We start from the raw sequence: 19,380 nt of genomic DNA, 5'->3' as shown, positions 1-19,380 counted from the left end.
TTTTAGCTCTTCAATCTAGTTCTTCCCAATCTCAGCTCGTTCCTCTCCAGTTCTTACCCATCTCGTTCTTCCATTTTCTTCTCTCTTCCTCCCCTCCTGTCCTCTGCTTTACAGTTATATATCTCCCCAAAATCACAATCCTCCCCTCCACCCAGGACACTCAGCCTGAACTTCCTCAGGCAGTGATTGTCCGCTATCAGGATCAAATGGAAAGTTGATAAGAATTACAAAGAGAGGCACTAGTTGTTAATTACCATTTGTGACCCAAAGGGGAAGTGACTAATGAATTAACTAAAGGCTAAATATGGGTAACATCTAAGAAGAGGGATCTTACGTGCACAACTATAACCTTAAATGTGTTTGGTAAAGGATGTTAAAAATCTATAAGTTGCTAGGTCAATGGGAGAAAATAAAACTGTCTTCTTTATTCCTGTGGCTCCTATCTGTTCAAGCTGTCTGCCGTTTACTGCAGGGTGGGGAAAAGTGTGCTCAATCTCTAGGCAACCTGTGTACAGCTAGATGCCTCTGGTGATAGCTAAAGGGAGATCTGGAACTGGAGGTAAGGTTTGGGAAAAGAGGAAGTAAGGCTTAATTTGCACATCCGCCAGGCCTTCTCAAACAGGTAGCCTGGAAGCTTAAGTCTGTTCTTAGAGAGTACAGAGGTATCTCTGGTAAGGTACTTTCCTCCAGATGCTACCAATAATAATTACAGGGAGGCTTGAACTGGGAGTTCTGGCTGAGCATAGCTGTTAGCACAGAAGTTTATCTAAATATTCCTAGAAGTGGTTAGGTAAGTAGTTAGAGGTCTATAAAGTTAGTAAGACTGTAGGAAAGGAGGGCCTAAGCTAAATTGTGTAAAACTATTACTTAGTGTCCACCTGGCCTAGGCGGCGTCCTCTTGTGAATTTACTGTAAGTCAGGAGACTTGTACGTGGGCTACTATCACTTGTTAGTCCTTGGAAGTTGGGCGCCCCCCTGGGTGGTGTCTCCTTGTGGAATTTAAGTCAGGAGACTTTCAGGTGGGCTGTTATCATTGTTAGTCTTTGGCAGTTGGGCGTCCACCTGGGTGGTGTTTCCTGTAGTCCTTGAAAGTGGCTAAGGGAGATAACTGGTTCCAGAGAAAGCCTTTCCTGAGGCTGTTCTCCAAATACCTGGAATGTGTATGTCCAGAGAGTGATCAGTCTACACTGTTAGTCCTTCTTAGGGGAAAGTCAATTGGGAAAACTATGAAGGCACACATGATTTTCATAACAGAAGACAGCTGATATATAACAAGCCAAGTAACACCAAAAACTCCTTGGCTTCCTCTGGAGGAATTCCCTGATCCCTCCAGGTAGTGACTTTGCCATAACCAGCTGAGTTCTTATGATATATTTCTGCGGCCCGCAAGACTTTTGGCTAGCTTATAAAAATGAGAGAGAAGCCGGTGGTGGCACACGCCTTTAATCCCAGCACTCGGGAGGCAGAGGCAGGTGGATCTCTGTGAGCTCAAGGCAAGCCTGGTCTACACAGTGAGTTCCAGGACAGCCAGGGCTACACAGAGAAACCTTGTCCCCAAAAAAACCAACAACCATAATAAACCAGGTAAAATTATTTTAAACTAAAAGAATGTTGACTTTTGCCAAAAACACGCAAATGTGAAATACCATGAATGTAATTACGACGTTTCTACAAATTAAGTGCTTCTAAATATAAATGGACTTACTTGAAAGCCATGATCAACATTTAAATCTTGCCCTTCCCCAATGACCTCTGATCCTGGACGTGGTGGAAGACTGGGACTGAAGGCCATGAGGTCGGTCTTGGGCGGACCCTCTCCAGAGCACACCCTCTGCCGCCTCTGCTGAGAGTATGACCAGGTCCCCACCTCGCTGGAGCACACCAGCACGGGCTTCCCCGGCCCGCATGTGCCCTGCGTGGGCGTCGCCGAGCAGCGCAGCGCGGTGTACAGCAGCAGCGTGAGCACCAACAGGCTGGACACGGCGCAGATGGCGATGATCAAATACACATTGACATCCACTAGTGACGCCTCTGAGACTGAAGCGCGCCCAGAAGCCTGAGAAGAGGCCTTAGGCGCCTGGCTACTCTCAACCAGTGACACTAGAATGGTAGCTGTGGAAGTTAGAGCTGGCTCACCATGGTCTTTCACCAATACTAACAGGCGCTGTCTGGGTGGATCCAACTCGTCAAGGGCACGCGTAGTACTGATTTCACCCGTGTACAGCCCAACACGGAATGGGCTGCGAGGGCCCACTGAGGGATGCAGCTCATAGGACAACCATGCATTGTAGCCAGAGTCGGAGTCCACCGCCCGCACTTTTGCGACCACCTGACCCGCGCTCACAGACCTAAGTATCGAGTCGGTTGCCACATTACCCAAGCCTTCAGTACCAGCCAAAAGCAAAGCAGGAGCATTGTCGTTCTCATCCAGGACAAACACCTGCAGGGTCACATTGCTGCCCAGGGAAGGCACACCAGCATCCCGCGCGCTCACCTGGAACTGCAGCAGCTCCAGCTCCTCATGGTCCAGAGGCTGCAGCGCAAACACCTTGCCGCTCTCCGCGTGCACAGACACATAGCTGGACAGCAAGCGCTCGCCCACCCTCCTCTCCACCAGCGAGTAGGATACCAGCGCGTTCTCCTGCGCATCCGCGTCCATGGCCGACACTGTGAAGATGTGCGCGCCAGGCGGGTTGTTCTCCTTCACGAACACCGTGTATTCGGGCTGCGCGAATGTGGGCGCGTTGTCATTGACGTCAGCCACCTCCACGGACACGCTGGCTGTGGCCCACAGCGAGGGCGAGCCGCCGTCCCGGGCGGTCACAACCACGTGGTAGTTAGCAATGGTCTCTCGGTCTAGGGCACTATCCAGCACGAGCGAATAGTAATTCTTGAAAGTGGACACCAACTTGAAGGGGACATGGGGACTCAGGGAGCAGGTCACCTGCCCGTTGACACCTGAGTCCAGGTCCGAAACGCTAACCAGAGCAATGACAGTACCCAGTGCAGCGTCCTCCCGAACAGGCAGCGATAAGGAAGTCAATGTGATCTCAGGCACATTGTCATTTTCATCCAGCACCTTCACCAGAACAGTGCAATGACCCGCCATCGGAGGATGTCCTTTGTCTGTCGCGTCTACGCGGATTTTGTAGACATTGACTTGCTCAAAATCCAAGTTCCCTTGAATTACAATTTCTCCTGTATCTGTATCTATGCTAAACTTCTCAAGAACCATGGGTGGGACCAGCCTATTAAAGGAATAAGAAATGGCTGAATTCGTCCCTTCGTCCCTGTCCGAAGCATTCAGTCTAACAACCGTCGTTCCGTTGTCTGAGTTTTCCAATATTCTCACTTCATACTCAGACTGCTGGAAAGTAGGAGCGTTATCGTTCACATCCAGCACAGTGACCAGAAGCTGAACAGAGCCTGTGAGCTCAGGTTTGCCTCCATCCGTGGCTGTCAGCAGCAGCTTATGCTCAGGAGCATCCTCTCTGTCCAAGGATTTTCTTAATATTAGCTCAACCTGTTTATTTTCTTCGTTCTTTGAACTCACAATTAGCGTAAAGTAATCATTAGAGTCAAGTCTATAGGTTACAATTGAATTGGCTCCAATATCTGCATCAGATGCGCCCTCTAGCAGAAACCGAGAGTCTAACATTCTGGATTCTGAAATACGTAGCTTTTGTTCTTTTACCGGGAACACGGGCGGGTTGTCGTTAATGTCCCTCACCTCCACCTCCACGTGGAAAACCTGCAGCGGCCGGTCCACGATCACCTCCAGGTGGATGCTACACTCGGCGCTCCGCCCGCACAGCTCCTCCCGGTCGATCCGAGAATTCACAAACAAAATGCCATTCTGCAGATTTACCTCCAGAAGGTCCCCGCGGTCCTTGGACGCCACCCTGAACAGGCGGGGCACCAGCTCCGCCAGCTCCAGCCCCAGGTCCTGAGCGATGCGGCCCACGAAGGTGCCGTGTTTGGCCTCCTCGGGGACGGAGTAGTGGAGCTGGCCGCTCCCAGCTGCCCAGATTGTGAACAGCAGGAGCGAGAGCAGCAGCCGCCGGGAATCCGGACCTCCTCGCCAAGAAAACACCATGTCAAGTATTCGTTTTGTTCTTTTGAGAAAATCCGGTTTTGATATAAAGATCAACTCTTGTGCGTTAGGAATTCTTTAATCCAGTCGATTTGCAACTGCCATTGTTCAGCTTTTAGGAGACATACTGCTGCTGGAACGTCTTGGGATCTTGGCTAGCCAGAACTTGATAGACAGCGACATCATGCGGCTCCAAAGGGTAATGATTCCAAAGATTTAACTTAACCTGGGCAATAGTTGGGTTCTTTCATAACATAAATATTTTCTTTTCACTTTTTAATTCTTGAATAGTAGATCTTTAGCGGTACAAGTGAATGTAAGTTTATCTTCTGTCTCCTTACAGAAATTTAACTTAATCTGGCAATAGTTGGGTTCTTTCATCACATAAATATTTTCTTTTCATTTTTCATTCTTGAATAGTAGATCCTTAGCGTTACAAGTGAACGTACGATCTTCTGTCTCTTTACAGAAATTTAGTTTCAGTGAGGTCTCTTCATAAGGAAAAAGGTTTCTTCTCAATATTTTAAATACTGGTTTAGCAGTAACATGTTAACATTACTCTGTAATATGTATTTTGACCTGGGGATGATTTGGATATCACAGGTATAAACTACCTTCCACACATGTTTGTGAAAGAAATTTATTCAATGGTAGCTGATCCTTTGAATACATTATTCTATATTAGCATATGATTCCAATTTTTCTTAAGTTCACATGTGTTCTTGTGAATTTTTATTAAATTTCTACTTGATTTATTCAGTGAACATAAAATTTCTTAAACTATTTTGCCTACTAATTCTTGGAAAATGAAAACACGTATTTTTTTCTACCATTCATTCAATATATGTGTAATGTGCCAAACAGGCCCCTCACAACATTTTCCTTTGTAGGTTTCTCAGCCATTATAAATCCTAATAGTTTTCAACTACTGGTCTTTGCTGGATTTGGATCTTCCTGCTGCTCCAAAATATGAATATTTTCCACAATCATGACTTTATCCACTTCGTAGTTCTTGCTCTTAATGTGATTCTTGTCTGTTTCAATGTCTTTAGACTAGTTTATCTTTTGAACCATGTTTAAATCGGTAACTACAAAGCCAAGCATGCTGATGGATGCCTTGCATCTCAGCACTAGGGAGGCAGAGGCAGGAGGATTGTTGTGAATTCAAGGACAGCCTGGTCTGCATAGTTAATTCCAGAACAGCTAGAGCTACACAGTGAGACCCTGTCTCAAAAAATTCAAAATAAATTTCAGTATTCACCCCCAAATATAAACATTTGAACATCTCAATTTCCATACTTTATTTATTCTCCAAATTTATATGTATTTGCAAACTATTTATTACTGGTTTTCCCTTGCATACAATATTTAAAGTTTTTCTAGACCCTTCCCATTTTATATATCATAACTGTTGTACTTATGAGTACATTGTCTACTGAGACCTCAGGCACATTTGTTTCTCTTTAACAAGTATGAAGACCTCAGACTTACATCAAAGGCACTGTGGCCAATCTTCTTCATATTGTCTCTGACTGCTTTCCAGCATGAGTCACATTTTATAGAAAAGGCACCATCTCTTTCTAAATACCTTCTGTCCAAGTTTTCTTCTACTTCATTTCTATCCATGAAAATGTTACCCTCCAAGTTTACATCAGAAGTCAGTTCTCCAAGAATTCACTGTGTTGCTTTACATTGCATTCGATTAGATGTATGTTGGTTGGAATTCCTCCAGTGGCCTTATCGCTAAATCTCTGATCATTTCCAAGAAATCTGTTGTTGTTTTATAGATTCCTAGCCCTGCACTCTGTGAAGTACCCACAAAAGATTCATTGCATTGGAGTTTTTTAGTGGTTATTCTTTGTAAATGTAGTTCTAACGGAAGCATTTCAATTTCTAAAATTAAGGAAAGCATAACATATGGCCTTTTACCTAAGTTCTTAAAATCTGGATGTTTGGGGACATAATAAGCATGTAATTATGAGATATTTTAATTGCCTCTTAGCCCTTGGAATAAGAATACTTCACTAGCTTCAGATGATAAGTGTAGTGAAAATGCACAGACAAGAAAATAAAACAGAAAAAAGGAATAGTGGAATTTTCTATAAAATATTAAATTTATCATTTTACTTACAAAAAGGCTATCTCTAGCTCTATAAATAACACTAAAGTTTTTAGAGAGAAATTGAACTTACAGAATCTCTTAGAACTTTTACAAACAATAAATATATCCCATAGCCAGAAAAGAAAAACCTGAAAGTTTCTATCTCTCCAAAGTGATTTTTCCAACAAAAAACCATGGTAGCTCATGATAGAGATGGCAGTTAGAAGGACCCCTGTCAACATCTACTGCATCCAAAGATGTATTGATTTTCATTTTATTAAGTAATCTGCTAAGGCTTTAAAATGGCATATGCATGTAAGATAAAAACAAATATTTAAAAAGTAATAAAACAATTACAATTACCATCTCTAAAACTCTATAGTAATCATAAGTATCCTTCAAAATGGAGTATTCTTTAAACAGGAGCAGAATTTGGTATGCTTGTGGTAGTGCTCTATGATAAGTCTCCTATGAGAGCTACTCATGAATTGAACACCCTTGTTTTATTTTATTTTATTTTATTTTATTATTATTATTATTATTATTATTATTATTATTATTATTATTTTGGTTTTCCGAGACAGGGTTTCTCTGTGTAGCTTTGCGCCTTTCCTGGGACTCACTTGGTAGACCAGGCTGGCCTCGAACTCACAGAGATCCGCCTGGCTCTGCCTCCCAAGTGCTGGGATTAAAGGCGTGCGCCACCACCGCCCGGCCACCCTTGTTTTTATTTATATTGAAAACAAGAACAAGATATTCTAAAATAATGTCATAGCTTATATTAGAATTTAGAAAATTTTGAAAATTGACTGTCAGAACTAACTAAATACTTGAAAATTTAAAAACAACCTGAGTTTTTTGTTTTGTTTGTTTTGTTTTCAGAGATAGTATCTCTCTGTGTATCCCTGCCTGTCCCAGAACTTACTCTGTAGACCGAGCTGGCCTCAGACTCAGAGATTTACTTGTCTTTGCCTCCCAAGTGTTGTGATTAAAGGCGTGTGCCACCACTGCCTTACAAAAGGGTGTTTTGTTTTGTTTTGTTTCATTATTTTGTTTGTTTTTTATACAACATGCGTTTTATAATCAATACCGAGCTCCACTGATGTGCACAATAGACTACTGAACTAATAAATCTTGATAAATATGAGTGATGAAATAAGATGCAGATGCTTTACATGAGGAAGAAACAGATGATGTATGACTTGCAAGAGAAGAATTGCAAAAATGTGTTACTCTTTTTCTAAAATAGAAAGGCACCTTGTATATGTAATTCATAGTTTTAGAATATACAACAGAAACCAAAACCTCCCAGAATTCAGAGAGGTAAATACTTCAGTGTAAGAACTGAAGAATGTTCACTGTATGCTAGAGTCGGTTCCACTATATTTTGAATGTGAATATACTCCCTATACACACAAGGAGCCAAATAAAAATACTACATAAGTACTGATAAGACCATATTTTAAAATAATATTAATTATCACAAACACGGCAAATACATGCCTACAAGTAAGGTTTTAAAAAGTGCTACACAAATATGATTGTAAACTATAAATTGTTGCACTAAGAAATAGAGATAATTCAGCTTGTAAAGAAATAAAACCAACAATGTTGAAGCATGTTGTGGCAGAATATGCACAATACAGAGAATGAGTAACAGGTCGACATGTATATTTAAATTACGGTACTGTAGGATTTATAAAGTTGGAATAGGGCAGAATCCATTAAGAGTGCTTGCCTAGCATGCTATGGGAACCGGGGTTTATTCTAAGAGGTCTGGGCATTGAATAACACACTGAGTATGCAAAATCTTGATTTTGGAAATCTGCTATGTAAAGAAGGTGAAGACATTATTCATATTAGAAAATTATTTATCAAAACTACAGGTCAACACAAATTACCAACTTAATAAAAGAGAATCCCAAGGTGGCCTGAAACTCCCTTTCTAAGTCAGACTAGACTCAAAATCAAGTATCTTCCTGCCTCAGTCTCCCTGGTGCTGGAATTAATAGGATGCATCATGAAAAACAGCTAAACGTTTTCCTTCAAGCCTAGAGAGGAGAAATATTTAAGACTCACGTTGTCTGTAGAGCTGGGACCCTGAGGTAGGCTGGGGCTGAAGGCCATGAGGTCGGTCTTGGGCGGACCCTCTCCAGAGCACACCCTCTGCCGCCTCTGCTGAGAGTATGACCAGGTCCCCACCGCGCTGGAGCACACCAGCACGGGCTTCCCGGGAGCACAGGCTCCATCGGTGGGCGTCGCCGAGCAGCGCAGCGCGGTGTACAGCAGCAATGTGAGCACCAACAGGCTGGACACCGCGCAGATGGCGATGATCAGGTACACGTTAACGTTCACTAGCCCCTGGTCCAGGCTGGAGGCTCCAACCGACACCTTAGCTGATATCTTCTGTGTTTGGCCGCCGCTGTCTACCAGAGAAAGCAACACCGTGGCTGTGGCGGTCAGCGAAGGTTCTCCGTGATCCTTCACCAACACTAACAAGCGCTGTCGCAATGCGTCTGTCTCGTCTAGGGCGCGTGTGGTGCTAATTTCGCCCGTATACAGGCCAACACGGAAAGGACTACGAACTCCATCTGCAGCTGGCTGAAGTTCATAGGACAGCCACGCATTGTAGCCAGAGTCCGCGTCTACTGCCCGCACTTTCGCCACAACCTGGCCAGGCACTAAAGCCCGAGTTACCACTTCGTTCACTGTGCTACCAGCCCCGTTTGTCAAAGGTCCCAACAGCGCAGGCGCATTGTCGTTCTCATCCAGCACAAACACCTGCAGAGTCACATTGCTGCCCAGGGCAGGCACACCAGCATCCCGCGCGCTCACCTGGAACTGCAGCAGCTCCAGCTCCTCATGGTCCAGAGGCTGCAGCGCGAACACCTTGCCGCTCTCAGCGTGCACAGACACATAGCTGGACAGCAAGCGCTCGCCCACCCTCCTCTCCACCAGCGAGTAGGACACCAGCGCGTTCTCCTGCGCGTCAGCGTCCATGGCCGACACCGTGAAGATGTGCGCGCCAGGCGAGTTGTTCTCCTTCACGAACACCGTGTATTCGGGCTGCGCGAACGTGGGCGCGTTGTCGTTGACGTCAGCCACCTCCACGAACACAGTGGCGGTGGCCCACAGCGAAGGAGAGCCCCCGTCCCGGGCGGTCACAACCACGTGGTAGTTAGAGATGGTCTCTCGGTCCAGGGCGCTGTCCAGCACAAGTGAATAGTAATTCTTGAAGGTGGACACTAGTTTGAAGGGGACCTGAGGAGTCAAGGAGCAGATCACCTGCCCGTTGGCTCCAGAATCACGGTCAGATACGCTAATTAAGACGACGACTCTTCCAGGTTGGCTGTCCTCAGATATAGGAATAGACAGGGAACTGACAGTCAGCTGTGGAGCATTGTCGTTAGCATCTACAACTTCCACAAGAACAGTACAGTGACCAATCAGTGGTGGGGAGCCTTTATCACGTGCCTCTAATGGAATCTTGTAAGCTTTACTTTCTTCGAAATCAATAACTCCTATAACTGTAATTTCTCCACTCACCGCATCCACGTGAAACTTGGATTTTTTATCTGGAGAAATGTCACTAGAAAATGAGTACATAACATCCCCATTCACGCCTTCATCTAAATCTGAGGCATTGACTTTGATTACCAACGTCCCGTTTGGAACGTTCTCTGGTAATTTCACCGTATAGCGAGATCTGTCAAAAACTGGAGCGTTATCATTGACATCCAGCACGGTAATGAGTAACTGAACGGTGCCGGTCAGCTCCGGTTTGCCTCCGTCGGTGGCCGTGAGCAATAAGCGCATCTCCGCAGCTTCTTCTCTGTCTAATGGTTTCCGCAAAACAAGCCCAAGAAGTTTCACCTGTTCGTGGTCAGGTGGAACATCCAGAGAGAAATGTTCATTGGTGCTCAGTCTGTAAGTCAGCAGAGCATTGGAACCGACATCTGCGTCTGACGCGCCCTCTAGTGGGAACCGCGAGTCAGGCAGTCTGGACTCCGGGATAAACAGGGTCTTTTGTGCGGTTGGGAACACGGGCGGGTTGTCGTTAATGTCCCTCACCTCCACCTCCACATGGAAAACCTGCAGCGGCCGGTCCACGATCACCTCCAAATGGATGCTACACTCCGCGCTCCGCCCGCACAGCTCCTCCCGGTCGATCCGAGAATTCACAAACAAAATGCCATTCTGCAGATTTACCTCCAGAAGGTCCCCGCGGTCCTTGGACGCCACCCTGAACAGGCGGGGCACCAGCTCCGCTAGCTCCAGCCCCAGGTCCTGAGCGATGCGGCCCACGAAGGTGCCGTGTTTGGCCTCCTCCGGGATAGAGTAGTGGAGCTGGCCGCTCCCTGCCTCCCAGGCTGCGAGAATTATCAGGAGCAGGAGTAATTTTCGGCTCTTCCAGTTGTATCCTCTCAGGTTTACCATTTCAAATTACTGACGTTTTATTCTCATTAGCGACAGTTACCACGAATTTTGGAGATTTCTTTTTTTATTTCTTCATTCCAATCCCGAGATGCTGGCCATTGTTGAGCAGCGGAAAAGTGAAACCCAGTGGAGTCTTTCTAATGGAAAACGAATGGCTTCTCCTTGTGACCATTTAGTGGTTAAGAGCGACATCATGTGGCCCAAGTAGTAAGTAGAAGTTACAAAATTTCACTTTACAGTTAGGCAGTGAAAAATGTATTCTAAATTGAAATTTTTCTTCTTTGTTGTCAACATGTAGAGCGGCGTTTCTCATGCGTCTTCATGGGGTTCTTGGGTGGTTAACGGCATTTGAGTGTTTACTTTTGACCATAATTTTCGTTTGTTATTAGAAAAAGTTTTGCCCCCACACAGTTTTGACACACAGATAAACCTAAGTGGATCTCTTTAATTTAGAACAAACTTAGAAAACCTTTTTAACGTCAAGAAGGCAAGTTGATAAACAATTTTCATATGCCTTTATTGGATAGAAATATAGAAGGCTTGGGCATCTTTGGGACAAGATTTTGTACTAAGTAGCTTCTTATGAAACTAATAACGTGAAATTGCCTTTACAGGATTTAAATATTCCATTGTAGAAGTTCATAGTTCTAGTGTTTATTTACTCTTTCCACATCTTGTGTTTATGAGTGCACACCTGTTTTCAGTCACCAATATCATGGAGGTTATGCCTTCACAATATAAACCTAAATATTAATATAAACCTAAATATTAGCTAAATATTGGTGCTGACCCATATTATTTTCCGCAATTTTTAAATAAAGTCTTTGGATATTTTATGTTTTGGGGTTTGTTTAAAAAATGTCATTTTCTTAAATGTTTTACCCAATGTTCCCAGATGGAAGTAAAAAATTATATACATGTTTTAATGCTTCCCAAGTTTGATATTGACCCAAAACCAGTTTTTTTAATGATCAGCACTCTGCTTGACTATCCCAGAAGCTTATTACACTGCATTCACCCGTTAGTTAAGCCTTCTGGTCAACTTCATGAACACCTCTGTTACCATCGCTCCAAATGTTTGGTGCTTTTCAAATGACTAGAGATGAGTAAAATCTATTGTAATAGTTACCCAAGAAATTCTCTTCATAATACTTTTCCTGTCTTATCTCATACTCCCTCCTATGAAAACCATGCACTTCAACCCAAATGGACTGTGCCCTGATTTCAGATTCAACTGGGATTTTGCTTCACATTCATTTACTTAAAGTCATTTCTTCCTCCCAAAATACTGGTTATTGTCAATATTCTCCCAATGGAACTTCTCTATTTTTATAACTACCAAACCTATCATTAATTTTGAAATTTTCTTCATCTAGTGAGATAGGTAGACAGTTGTATTCAGCCACATTATGATTTTTTTTGCCTTTCTTGTGACTCATAACATTCTGCTTTCTATGATCATTACATTATATAGTATATTTTTATATGAAATTTTTAAAGATTGGACTTTGTCTCAGTGGTTTTTGGCAGATACTGGACTATGAAGTCCTCATACATTTTTTAATGTTTTACTTGGTGGATATAGTCATAGATGTTTTTCTACTTCCTAAAACAGTGAGCTGTGTTCAGGTTGCTAAACATAATTATCCATACAAATTGTCTTCCTCCTCCGTCTTCTCCTCCTTATCTTCTTCCTACTCTTCTCCTCCTCCTTCTCCTTCTCCTCCTTCTTCTCCTCTTTCTTCTTCTCCTCCTCCTTCCTCTTCCTCTTCTTTCTTCTTCTTCTTCTTCTTCTTCTTCTTCTTCTTCTTCTTCTTCTTCTCTTTCTCCTTCTTCTCTGTCTTCTTCTTCTTCTTCTTCTTCTTCTTCTTCTTCTTCTTCTTCTTCTTCTTCTTTTGCTTTGTAGCCCCAGCCATCCTGTAACTCACTCTGTAGCCTAGGTTGACCTCAAACTCAGTGCTGGGATTAAAGGTGTGTGCCATCATCTCCTGGCACAAATTGTGTTCTTAATTGATTAGGATCTCCAGAAGGAAATTTGTTACTTTTAAGCATATATGAGATGTATTTTCTAGGGAAAATACCCAATACACAAGCTAAAACTATCTCAAGGAGTCACTTCTACGTCTTCAATGTCTTTTGAAACCAAAATCTTTTATATTGTTGAAGTCTTTATTGAACAGTTGACACTGAAAAACAATTATCTTCAAAGTAGTACATGGCACTAAAATGCTAGTGGTATCTCAGAATAGTTTGGTAATGCTGGCCTTCCCAGAATAACAAAACAAACAACTTTATATAAAATAAAAATTGCATGGAATTCATAATAATTTAGCAGCTACTCCTTAGCAAACACTATTATAAGCACATTAGAAGTACCAACTTAAGCCATGCAGTGGTGGCGCATGCCTTTAATCCCAGCATTCGGGAGGCAGAGCCAGGCAGATCTCTGTGAGTTTGAGGCCAACCTGGACTACCAAGTGAGTTCCAGGAAAGAAGCAAAGCTACACAGAGAAACCCTGTCTCAAAAAAGCAAAAAATAAAAAAATAATAAAAGTACCAACTTATAAATTTTAAAAATGTTTTAGGTATGACAGATGTTATTATTTATATTCTAAATTTTGTAGATTTGAAACAGAGAACTAACTGGATACACAGCCTATGCAATGCTTCAAAAACAAAAAGCAGGGGTGGAATTTGGCAAGAGAGAATGTCCTGAAGACTCCCAACTGAGACACTAGATGGCTCCCTTTTGTAGAGAAATGGTCCATAGTGCAAATAATTACACAGAGAAGGCAAGGAAGAAAAGCTTGGACTCCATAAGGAGACCCATTAAATGAAATTCAAAGACAAGAGAATTTCAACATCACAGAAGTGCATTGACCTTTATGATTGTTTCTTTGTGGTTTTCTCTCCAGTGAATAGAACGTAGGGCCTTGTACCTGTTAGACAAGGGAACAACCACTGAGCCCAACATTGGAATACTGACTTTGTGTGAGTTTACTGGATTAAAGTCTGAGTTTCCTCCAACTGTTTCTATAGCACCCGGACCACTAATAAACTGGGTAATAACTATGTGTGGAACAAGTTTATGAAAGACTATGAAATCTCCTTCACCAGAATCACTCAACCTAGACATTGTTCTTTATCCCTAAATGGGTTCAAAGTTAAATATTGTTATATAGATCATTCATAGAGTGCTTGCTTGGCATGTCCTTGGTTTCATCTCAAGCACACACACACACACACACACACACAGCAAGAAAACAAAAAAGCAAAGAGAAAAGAATGTGTATCCCAATTATGTTATGATTTCAATGTTCCATGAAAAGAAACAAGATATTCAAAATAGTTCTCCCCAGTGTTAAAATACAAAAAATGCGAATACCCTATGTATTTACTCAGAAGAATATTAACACTGACCTAAACAATGTGGTAGAAAAGGACAAGTGGAACAACGTTTTGAGTTTGCTTTTTAAAGCCATATAGCACAGAATGTGCGTAATAATGTTTAATTCTATTTACATGTGAGATCAAAAACAAAGATTACAAGTAAAATAATAAAATAAAAATACTTAGTCCAGTGAAAATGAATAGAAATTTAAAGAATAAGAAAGTATGAAACTAACTACAGAAAAACAATGCAAAATTTAAACTGTAATGACAATTACAAATTTTGGACTTACTCTTGAAGAATGATCTTCGTTTAAATCCTGATGCTCGCCCACAACCGGACAAGGAGGAAGACTCGGGCTGAAGGCCATGAGGTCGGTTTTGGGCGGACCCTCTCCAGAACACACTTTCTGTCTCCTCTGCTGTGAATATGACCAGGTCCCCACAGCACTAGAGCACACCAGCACAGGCTTCCCAGATCCGCACATGCCTTCTGTGGGTGGTACTGAGCACCGAAGTGCAGTGTATATCATGAGTGTTAGAACTAGCAAGCTGGACACCGCACAGATGGCAATGATCAGGTACACATTGACATTCACTAATGAAACTTCCTGGCCCGTGGCGCCTGACGCCCGCGAAGAGGCTTTTGTAGTTTGGCTGTTCTCAACCAGAGACACTAACACGGTGGCAGTGGCCGTCAGCGCCAGTTCCCCGTGGTCCTTCACCAGCACTAATAGGCGGTGGCGCGGTGCATCCGCCTCCTCCAGGGCACGTGTAGTACTAATCTCGCCTGTGTACAGACCAACCCGGAACAGACTGCGCGTTCCACCCGTTAAAGGATGCAGTTCATAAGACAGCCACGCATTGTAGCCAGAATCCGCATCTACCGCGCGCACCTTAGTGACAACTTGGCCCGCACCCACTGAGGGGGACACAAGCTCGCTCACTACACCACCGGATCCTTGCGTCCAAGGTCCTAGCAGAGTGGGCGCATTGTCGTTCTCATCCAGCACAAACACCTGCAGAGTCACATTGCTGCCCAGGGCAGGCACACCAGCATCCCGCGCGCTCACCTGGAACTGTAGCAGCTCCAGCTCCTCGTGGTCCAGAGGCTGCAGCGCGAACACCTTGCCGCTCTCCGCGTGCACAGACACATAGCTGGACAGCAAGCGCTCGCCCACCCTCCTCTCCACCAGTGAGTAGGACACCAGCGCGTTCTCCTGCGCGTCAGCGTCCATGGCCGACACCGTGAAGATGTGCGCGCCAGGCGAGTTGTTCTCCTTCACGAACACCGTGTATTCGGGCTGCGGGAACGTGGGTGCGTTGTCGTTCACGTCAGCCACTTCCACGGACACGCTGGCTGTGGCCCACAGCGAGGGCGAGCCCCCGTCCCGGGCAGTCACAACCACGTGGTAGTTAGCAATGGTCTCTCGGTCCAGGGCGCTGTCTAGCACGAGCGAATAGTAATTCTTGAAAGTGGACACCAGCTTGAAGGGGACATGGGGACTCAGGGAGCAGGTCACCTGCCCGTTGACACCTGAGTCCAGGTCCGAAACGCTAACCAGAGCAATGACAGTACCCAGTGCAGCGTCCTCCCGAACAGGCAGCGATAAGGAAGTCAATGTGATCTCAGGCACATTGTCATTTTCATCCAGCACCTTCACCAGAACAGTGCAATGACCCGCCATCGGAGGATGTCCTTTGTCTGTCGCGTCTATGCGGATTTTGTAGACATCGACTTGCTCAAAATCCAAGTTCCCTTGAATTACGATTTCTCCTGTATCTGTATCTATGCTAAACTTCTCAAGAACCATGGGTGGAACCAGCCTATTAAAAGAGTAAGAAATTTCTGAATTCGTCCCTTCGTCCCTGTCCGAAGCATTCAGTCTAACAACCGTCGTTCCGTTGTCTGAGTTTTCCAATATTCTCACTTCGTACTCAGACTGCTGGAAAGTAGGGGCGTTATCGTTCACATCCAGCACAGTGACCAGCAGCTGAACAGAGCCTGTGAGCTCAGGTTTGCCTCCATCCGTGGCTGTCAGCAGCAGCTTATGCTCAGGAGCATCCTCTCTGTCCAAGGATTTTTTCAACAAGAGTCCAATTTGTTTGTTGCCATAACTGTTTGTTTTCACATCTAGCCCAAAGTATTCGCTGGGACTGAGTTTATAGGTTAAGATAGAGTTTGAGCCAACATCAGCGTCTGATGCGCCCTCTAGTGGAAACAAAGAATCCGGCAGTCTAGATTCGTAAATTAACATTCTTTGCTCCTTTACCGAGAACACAGGCGGGTTGTCGTTAATGTCCCTCACCTCCACCTCCACGTGGAAAACCTGCAGAGGCCGGTCCACGATCACCTCCAAATGGATGCTACACTCCGCGCTCCGCCCGCACAGCTCCTCCCGGTCGATCCGAGAATTCACAAACAAAATGCCATTCTGCAGATTTACCTCCAGAAGGTCCCCGCGGTCCTTGGACGCCACCCTGAACAGGCGGGGCACCAGCTCCGCCATCTCCAGCCCCAGGTCCTGCGCGATGCGGCCCACGAAGGTGCCGTGCTTGGCCTCCTCGGGGACGGAATAGTGGAGCTGGCCGCTCTCTGCCTCCCAGGCTGCGAGGAGCAGGAGTGAGAGCAGCAGACACCGTGTTCCCAGTCTGCCTTCAGTGGTAAAATCCATGTCAAATGCTTCTTGCTTTATTTCCATTAGAAGATTATTTTCTCTGCATAGAATTCGGTATGACTCCAAGTCTATCAATTCAGTTCTTCTGCATTCGCCATCATTCAGCAGTCATGGAAAGATTCAGCAACCAGAAGAAAGGGCTTTGTGTGCTGGCTAGATGTGACTCCGTGGTAGACAGCGACACCATGCGGCTCCAAAGGGTAAGAGACGAATTTGTATAACTTCACTTACCTTGATAGTAAATCCTCCAGCTGTTTATAATTTTCAGGGCCAATTCTTCTCGTATGATTTTTTTTTTTTTTTGGTAATTTAGAGTGAGCATGGTCTTTAATGATTCACGGGGAAACAACATTCTTAACAATATTTTAAACCTTTTCGTCACCCAATTTAGAAATATAAAGTGTGGGAAAATGCAATCTTGGAAGTTAGAAGGTGAGCAATTCTCCATAACTTGGGTATATAATTAATTTATCCATATATTTCTTTCATGCCAAATATATACATTTTCTTAATTGAAAAGAATTTTTAATTGTCTAAATTTTTAAATCTTAAAAGATTGTTGATGTTATTGTTACTTTGATCACAAATATCACACAGGCTTATGGTTCCTTCGTGTGATATTGAGCAGTTTTAATGCATAGTGGTGTGCAACATTTTAAATTTGTATGTTTTCTCACTGAAGATCAGGTTCACCTTAAACTGTGCATCCCAGGATGACCTCAAGCTCAAAAGATTTGCATCTCACAATTGAGATTAGTGAGTAGGATACAGGAATGTGCCGCTGAAACTAACTCCACAGCATTTCCCCATTAATGTTCAGTTTATATTGATAATTTCCCTATGTATATCTCGCCACATGAATTTCTGCTGGAAATGATTCCTGTTGTGTTTTGTTGCTCTCTTCTGCTGTTCCTAAAGACTTTATCTTTTTCTCTAAACCTCTACTCCATACTATATTCTTTTTTTTTATTTTTCAAGACAGGGTTTCTCTGTGTAACCGTTCTAGCTGTCCTGGAACTCGATTTGTAGACCAGGCTGGCCTCAAACTCACAGAGATCCACCTGCCTCTGCCTTCCAAGTGCTAGAATTAAAGGCGTGCACCACCACCACCTGGCTTTATATTATTTACCTTTACAGGGCCTCATCTTCTCCTACATCTCAAGTGATATCTTTCTGAACATTCCCAACCCACATCCGCATCTCCCTTCCCATGTTTATGTCAATGTCATTAATATATGCTGACTCCTAGAAAGCAATTTGTGTAACATAAAAGCATTGCTAGTAATTATTAGTAAATTCAAGGCTTGGAAATTAACATTTTGTTTTAATGACAAACATTCTCTATATCACCTATAGTAATTTTTTTATTTTTAGTTCTGTCTCCTCACTGATCTTATTCAAAGTCAGTCCATAGTTTCTCTTCACATATACCACATTTATCTTTATGAGTATAAATTTCATTAAATTCTAAAACTAGAAAATTAATATTAGAATTACTTCTAGGTGACTTAGAGCTTGATCATAAGCCAACTTCTCATTTTAACCATAACAACATTTTCTGTTTCTCAAAAGTTTCTCCTTGTTAACAAATACTTTTACTATTTTGTAAGGAATGTATTTTATACAGCACCTTCAGTATGTGGTTAGTTTCTAGGAATATATTGCTGATTATAAATGCATAAGCCAAATAATTATTTTCAATTATTCTTCAATATGGATCATATCTTGTAGAGAATATAGGATATTTGCAATCTCTTCCTAAAAACGGTCTTTGCTTAAACTTGTTTTTTCTTGGCTGAGGATTGAACTCAAGGCCTTGAGTTAGTGCTCTACCACTGTGAAGGACCCTCAGCCTAAGGTGGGCTTTTCATACTTTCATCTTTTCCTGTAAAAATATTAACATCATACATTAAAGGCGGGCCAAATACAAACTTTACCATTACTTCATCCTTAGTGTCACCAGCTGCAGATGATTGAACTTCTTTTCAAACGTAAGTGCAATTCACCAGTTAAGATTTTTTGAATGAGGCATAATATCCCACCTTCTTCCACTATTCTGGCATGCATTAGCTCTCATAATGATAATACAAAGCTCTCCCTTTTGTGAGATGCTATCTTCAAATAATTAACCCAGATTTATTTGACATTTTTCCCCACAGACTTTCCATTACAGTAATTTTTTGTGAACAAAAAAGTCATTGGCTAACCAATAATAAACCCATAGAAGGAGAAGTTCTTTACTTAGAATAATATAAGCCTCTCATAAAATACATATTGATCTAGTCTTTTTGTCAAAGGTTTTCTACAGTAACTAATACATGTATATTAGTCTAAGGAAAGTGTACTTCCTACAGGAAACTTCAACTGGTAAAAATTAAACATTAACATCATATTTACTTTTCATTGTAATTCTTCAAAGTTTCCTGAAGTTTAGTAATACAACCCAACTGGAATTGTTGTAATAATCTTATTGGGTCCAGGTTTTAAAAAGTTATAAAACATTATTGAAATCCTCTACGTAAAATAAATTTATATGGAAAGGGAAAATGTTGCTCTTTTGCTGACAAACAGCTTACAGCATCTCAATTTTATTTATTCAAATAGTTTATTCAAGTATTCAAGTTGAGGGAAACAATTATATGAAAAGATGATTAGTTGATCTCTTTATAAACAAATAGCTC

The 19,380-nt window shown here is 42.9% G+C and overlaps 1 protein-coding gene across 6 annotated transcripts in view; it reads right to left on the bottom strand.

The window, feature by feature from the left end:
- LOC102915851 (protocadherin alpha-C2) overlaps window positions 1-19,380 on the bottom strand; it is a 261,085-nt gene that overhangs the window by 205,389 nt on the left and 36,316 nt on the right. The window contains exon 1 of one of the 6 annotated variants that reach the window (XM_076555031.1): window positions 14,315-16,993. The exons of 3 other annotated variants lie outside the window; for them this stretch is intronic. In XM_076555031.1, the coding sequence (XP_076411146.1) occupies window positions 14,315-16,723 (2,409 nt within the window). In that variant the 5' untranslated portion in view covers window positions 16,724-16,993. Of the gene's footprint in view, window positions 1-1,705; window positions 4,594-8,273; window positions 10,979-14,314; window positions 16,994-19,380 lie in introns of those variants that run through there. 2 more of the 6 variants (XM_076555033.1, XM_042263918.2) reach the window with 2 other exon arrangements.

The sequence above is a fragment of the Peromyscus maniculatus genome, chromosome 19 (genome assembly GCF_049852395.1).
Source record: "Peromyscus maniculatus bairdii isolate BWxNUB_F1_BW_parent chromosome 19, HU_Pman_BW_mat_3.1, whole genome shotgun sequence".
Taxonomy (NCBI): Eukaryota; Metazoa; Chordata; class Mammalia; order Rodentia; family Cricetidae; genus Peromyscus; species Peromyscus maniculatus.
The sequence above is the reverse complement of the archived record's forward strand: the minus strand, read 5'-3'. Positions and strand labels throughout refer to the sequence as shown.